Source organism: Zonotrichia leucophrys, chromosome 1A (genome assembly GCF_028769735.1).
Source record: "Zonotrichia leucophrys gambelii isolate GWCS_2022_RI chromosome 1A, RI_Zleu_2.0, whole genome shotgun sequence".
In the NCBI taxonomy this organism is placed as follows: Eukaryota; Metazoa; Chordata; class Aves; order Passeriformes; family Passerellidae; genus Zonotrichia; species Zonotrichia leucophrys.
Window position 1 is genome coordinate 48,149,400 of NC_088170.1, and position 6,220 is coordinate 48,155,619.

Sequence of the window (6,220 nt, forward strand, 5' to 3'; positions counted from 1 at the left end):
ATGGCGTGTGCACTGTTAGGAAGTGATTGATGTGAAGTCATCTCAGTCACTTTGATGTGCGTTCATAGCGTGTGCTAGGAAGGTGCCAGCAGTGTTCCCAGATACAGATATAAAGAGAGATCCAGCCCCCAAGAAGCATTACAGTCCAAGCTAATGAGACTCATTGCAGTGCATGCAGTGAAGCACAAGAATGCAGAGGGAGAGCCAAAGCAGCCAATCTTGCAGTTACACTTCATTCCCACATGTTCTCTCTGTGGGACTTTGTGTGAGCACGAGTGGAACACACACAAGTTTGCAGGGTCAGGGCAGAGGAGGGAAATAAAAGTTGATCCAAGGAAGAAGATTCTTCTCTCACCTTCTTAAATAAAGAAAAAATTGTTCTGGAACAAGTAAAATGAAGCCTGCTTCTGCTGGGAAGGCTACTTTTGAGGGCATTTGCATCCTTTATAGTCTTTCATTCAGAATCTTTCTGGTTTGGGCTGAAAAAGGTGTTACCTCTTTTTGTAAGCCTACATGAGTAAACATTAGGTGAGAATAATACAGCGAAAATCCACTCACTGCAAGTCTCTCCTTCACAGCACATTCCTGCTGATATTACGCAGAAATCCTTGGCAACTGGCAGTATCTCCCCACCCCATTATAATCATCCTAATTATAACAACACCTCTCAGAGTGCTCTGCTTGCTGTACTCAGAGGGATGCTGAGCTGGGGAGGGTGGAGTGTCAGGAGATTTAGGAATGACAAAGTCATGCAGAATAGCTCAGCATTCTCTTTTTAGATGCAAAGCTAATTGTTCTTGTCAAATGTTACAAGCTAACAGTGGGACTCTTTAACAGCATATGCAGGCAGTATGTTCTGCTCTGGCAGCTATGGGAAATGCCTTTCACTGCAAAATCCCCTGGGTTAGAGGAGGGAAGGGTTTAGAGTGCCTGACAGACACAGGTGGGTTAGAGGGGTTTTGCATACCTGTCCACACCCTTTAATTGTGCATGTTTTGTGGGAGAGACAGCTGGAATTATGTCAGAACACAACAATCTCATAGGCTCTCCAAATTAAAAATATCAATTACAAAACTTTTGCCCTGACTGGATAACAGAGTGGGACAGCAGGGTTGAGCCTGTGTGAAAAGGCAGTGCGAGAAAAGTGCAAGAGATCCTTGACTTACAAAGTCCATGCTCTGGTATTTCTGATCTCTACATTTATTTTAAATCAAAGAGAAGTTGTAATCTATCCCTACTTTTTTTTACTGATCAAACTAGCAGACTCAAGAGTCACACATATTTTTAGTTTTTAATGTTCTAATTTAAACTCTTATGAATTCCTGCTTTTGGTTTTGAGAACTACTCCACTCTAGATGAGTGCAGTCATGAATGTTGCTGGATTGCCCTGTGTTTATGTCATCTGCAAGTACAAAGAGATGAGAGCTGATCACTGAAGCAAAGAAAGTTGGCAAAATGGAAGAGTAATATTTCATATATATGAATAGCTATAGGATTTGAGTATATGGGAAGCCTTGAGATTGGTCCTGTATGAGAAAAAAATGTTTCAAAGTTTGCATTTATCTTGAGTGTAGCTCTAAGCTACAGACTGAAGGTGAGAATCCACCTGACCTTTTGCCTGGAGGAATTTTCACCTTGAATCTGAGCTGCCATAAAAGTTCAAGGGATATATCCCTCTGGTAAAATATTCATTATCCTTTTCTAACCCTTGCAGTCATCTCAGTGCTGTATTTTCCAAAGTCCAGTGAAGGGTTTTTTATACCAGAGTCAAGGAAATTTCTGTATTCCTATCAGTATATATTAACAAACATCTTAAAAATTCACTGTTCATTTAATTTCCAGGTTTTAAAATACATGCCTATACATCCTGCTGTTAGGATAATTCTTCTTGCTCTGCAGATAAAACCCTCAGAATTTACAGTTACAAAGGCTGTAGTTTTACAGCCTGCTTTAACTGGTCTGCAGCAACGCTTCCATATGGTTGGGCCCACTGCTGCTCCCAGGCACATGTTTCTGCACTCTCTGTGTATCAGCATTAGCAAACGTGCAGCCATGGGGTTATTTATAATGTACATTTAAAAAAATTTTAAATACTTTATTTCTAAGTCTCTTTTCTGGAGTTAGCTGTTGCAGAGCTGCATTATAGTTATTGCTGACACAAGGAAGGCAAAAGTGATGTGTACATAGCACCAGAGTAAACCAGAAATAGTATCTTTAGAGAGAATTATTTGGTAGACACAACTGACACAACAATTATGTCCCTAGATGTATCAGACCTTCCATCATCTTCTTCCTTCAAAAGCATCTTTGTGTGTCTCACGTTGTTCAAACCATGTAAGAACATTGGTTAGGTTTTGCTGGGTGTTGTGTTTTGTTTTTTTAAAAATGTATAATGCCTTCCCCTTCTCATATCTTTTTCTACAGCATTTCATGAGGTTTCAGTTTATCCCAAGAAAGAGCTTCCCTTCTTCATCCTCTTCACTGCTGGACTCTGTTCTTTCACAGCCATGCTCGCCCTCCTGACACATCAGTTCCCAGAGCTCATGGGGGTCTTTGCAAAAGCTGTGAGTATTCTCTGCTGCTGCTCCCTTCTGTAAATAAAGACACCAGTGCAGGAAAAGCTAAGCTAAATACTGCCAGGTGTTAAATATCTGCCCACTCAGAAGCATCAGTCCATATCTGAGCAGGGGACATGTGCACAGCTGTCCAGGTTGCTAAGCAGTAAGACCTGCCTGTTTGTCTTCTCTGGTTGATATGGCTCTGTTGTTAGGTTTGATGTCTTGTGATTTTGCCAAAAAAAAAAAAAGGGGCTTGATTGGAGAAGTGATTATCTGTATTTTCATATATCATCCATTAAAATAAACTAATAACAGTTACTCTCAGTTATAAGAATCCTTCTATTCTGTGTTGAGTCGTAATGCCTGATGTGATTTCCTATGCAATAGAAGCTCTCAGTATGAGCAGAAATAGAGCCTACTGTTAACCAGGACAAATTTCTGTGTTTTTTCCCTGAACTGCCAAGGAGGAAGTAGTCTCAATATTTCCCCCATAACTTTCCAGAGAAGCCTCTCCTAATTCTGCTTTTTTAATCCACCAAGGATTAATAAATTTTGGAGAATGAGGGGGAAGAGCCATGAATTATTCTAAACCAAACTTTTTTTCTTTGCAAAAACAAGAATATCACTGTTCCAGCATGCTAGGAGATGAAAAATTCACTAACAGAAAAGCTCTAGGATAGTAAAAAATTCCTTCTCCAGTAAATACTCAGTATCTTCCATTGTAATACATTTTCTCAAATATATTTTCCTCTGTTTTAGGTCTCGTGTTTCCAAACTGGCCTCCTGCCTTTGTTTTTAATGTCTTTGGTACTTTTGATTTGGGGGTGTAGGGAGTGGGGTGGAGGAGGCCAGGCTGAAAGGTTTTGGCAAATTCCAGATTGTCAGTACTCTTTGAAACCCTTTTGCAAAGGGGAAGAGGCTCCCTTTGCAGGTGAGATGGGTCTTCTGTTAACCCAGTCCTGTGAGTGGGGACAGGTGCAGCAACAGTTCATGCAAGATTTTTTTTTCATTAGCTCTAGAAGACACAAAATAAGATCAATTGTAGCAGAAGATTCTTCTTCTTTCAGCAAGAAGTGCTGAAATGTACCTGAAATATTATTACCCCTTCTGGTTTCTTGAATGTGTACGTAGGTGTTAGGTAGACAGCAAGTGTTTAACTTGGGCATATGAACATAAACTTCCCTGTAAAGCTTTTCTTGGATTCAGTGGTTGGTTTTTTCTGTTTCTTAGTTACTGAAGTTACTGAAATGTATGACCCTTGTTTGGCTCTTTCAATCAAATCTTTAGTTTTCTGATACTGTCACAGTTATAGATCCCAAATCTGTCCCTGTTAGCCTTGTTCCTGTGTTTATCAGACTTGTATCCTGAACAAAGACTATATGCTGGCAGCATAGTGAGATTTTGTACTTAGTTCTTCTGCCACAGAAGTTAACATGTATTTCTAAAATGTATTAATAATTAATTAAAATTAATATGTATTTCAACATGTATTTCAGGAGTTCTTTGAATACCTGAGTTCTGTGACATGTAGCTGCCAGTGGTTTTTTCCTGTGATAAAATATCCTCCATCTTGATTTTTATCATTTGCCTATCTGAACACTAATATATTGAAGACTCTTTGAATGATGTGTTCTGTACTGGAGAGAAGGTGTTAAGATAAATTTTAGTCACTGATGCAGAGTATGTTAGGATTACAGTTAGTGATGCCTCAGGGTATAGAGCAGATCTGTAGATAACCCTAAACCATCTTAAACTGGAATCTCAAGACATGATGTTTGTCTCTGTGAGGTGGTCTGGCATACCCCTGCTATGAAAAAGCCTCTCCTTCTCTCCACTAGGTTTTGGGTTGAGCTTTTAGTGGCTTCAGTATGAGCTTCAGTCTAGAATGTGAGATGTGTGGAAACTTTTGTAGTTCATCACTTTGATCTTTGTAAAGATGAGGCTCTTGCTTTCTTTACAGCAAAGACCATAAATCTCTGTATGTGCAAGGTTCAAGAATTTGAAAGTCTTTATGTGTGAATTATGTAATTTTTATCATGCTGGAGGATTTTACAGAGGAACACAGTAAGAATGTCTTATCTTATTGGACAGCTTTCTCTTGAGGTGTATTGTCTCCTGGATTTTGATCTGAATGTGTATCTGGTTCCTTTGCAGTTTCTCAGCACCCTCTTCGCCCCTTTAAATTTTGTGATGGAAAAAGTGGAAAGTATCCTGCCCTCCAGCCTGTGGCACCAGCTGACAAGGATCTGAGGGAGCATGCCCGACTGACTGCTATGACATCTGTGCCAACTTTCTGTTGACCACAAGAAAGCATGATAAAAAAGGGAAGCAGTTATAAGACTTAAAAACTCTTCATGGATTGTCTGTTCTCCTATAAAAACTGTTTTGTTGTACAAAATACATTGATGTTAGGTTCTATTATATTTTGCCTTCAGAAAAGAAAAAAATAAACTTTTGTGTATTGTAGCATTGCTGTCTTTTGACTTTTTCAGAACACAGATCTTAGGTTTTGTTTTTTAAACCTGTGGTATCTGTTTGGCCATAGCTAGGGCATAGCTGCACATTCAGGTAATGAACATGCCGATAATGTTACAATTAAACAACTTTGTTGCTGCCTTTTGTTATGGAGCTCAGTTAGGGTGGGGCCCTCACTTCTGCATCTAGGAGAGGCTTCTAGCCAGTTAAAGCTCCTGCTTAAAGCAGCTTTAGGCTCTCCAGGCAGTTTGGATGGCACACTGGGCTTCTGAGTCCCTTCTCTGCACAGAGGCCACCGTACCCTCATTTGAATTTTCAAGGAGCCCACGTACTTGACAGATTTTCTTCACACCCTGGTGTTTCAGGTACCTTCTGAAAGCTCATTAGCAAAGTGGGTGTTAGTTCATGCACAATTAATGGAGAGGCTGGTGTTTCACTGTTAGTGCTCACCTCAGGAAACCTTATCCTTGTGCTGTGAACTGTTTAGACTAAGTATTCATTTATGACTTAGCCACTGTTGATGGAAACTTCTGAGACTAGCGCTAAAATGAAGATTTTGATCTGGAAGTTGAAGGAAGTAGTCCTCTCTGTCAAGAATTTGAAGTGCATCCTTACAGATGCCTCAAGGATTTTTTTTCCAGCTCCCCTCCAGATAAGGAAGCATAACCCTAATGCAGGGGATCAAAAATGCCACTTTGCCATTTCAACTTCACTGTCACTCTTAAAATGTGATCACTAGCAGATAAGTTTGTTTATCAGTGAGGAAATGTGTGAGCAGAGACAAAACTCTCAGTATTAGAACAGGATAAAAGGAAGGTGTTTCTTAACAATGGAAGATGCATTACATTATTTCACTTGATCACAGACACATTAGTCTAGTAGAAGACAGATGTTTGTTCAAGTGAGCAGAAGTACCATGCAAACACTGCTGTGCTACAAGATTAAAAAAAGGTAACTTCAGCCAGGAGAAATCAGCTGTAAGAGTGAGACCTGGGCAAGCCCCAAGGTCTGGAGGAGCAGAGAGCCCCACAGACAAATGCTGGACCTGGTGTGGCTGTTGGGGGTTTCCATACAGGTTTATCTTCTCTGGCTATTACTCCTACAAAACAATTCACTGTAATGTTGAAATTAGTCTGGGTTGCAATTAATGTAGGATGTGGCATCAGATTAGAGGTAATGGATTGCTA

At 40.0% G+C, this 6,220-nt stretch overlaps 1 protein-coding gene across 2 annotated transcripts in view; it reads left to right on the forward strand.

Annotated features, from left to right (window-relative positions):
• Positions 1-5,024, forward strand: part of ST7 (suppression of tumorigenicity 7) — a 136,610-nt gene extending 131,586 nt beyond the window's left edge. For both annotated transcript variants that reach the window (XM_064702689.1, XM_064702688.1), the window contains exons 14-15: positions 2,425-2,564; positions 4,713-5,024. In XM_064702689.1, coding sequence (XP_064558759.1) covers positions 2,425-2,564; positions 4,713-4,808 — 236 coding nt within the window. In that variant the 3' untranslated portion in view covers positions 4,809-5,024. The remainder of the gene's footprint in view (positions 1-2,424; positions 2,565-4,712) is intronic.
• Positions 5,025-6,220: the final 1,196 nt, after the last annotated feature.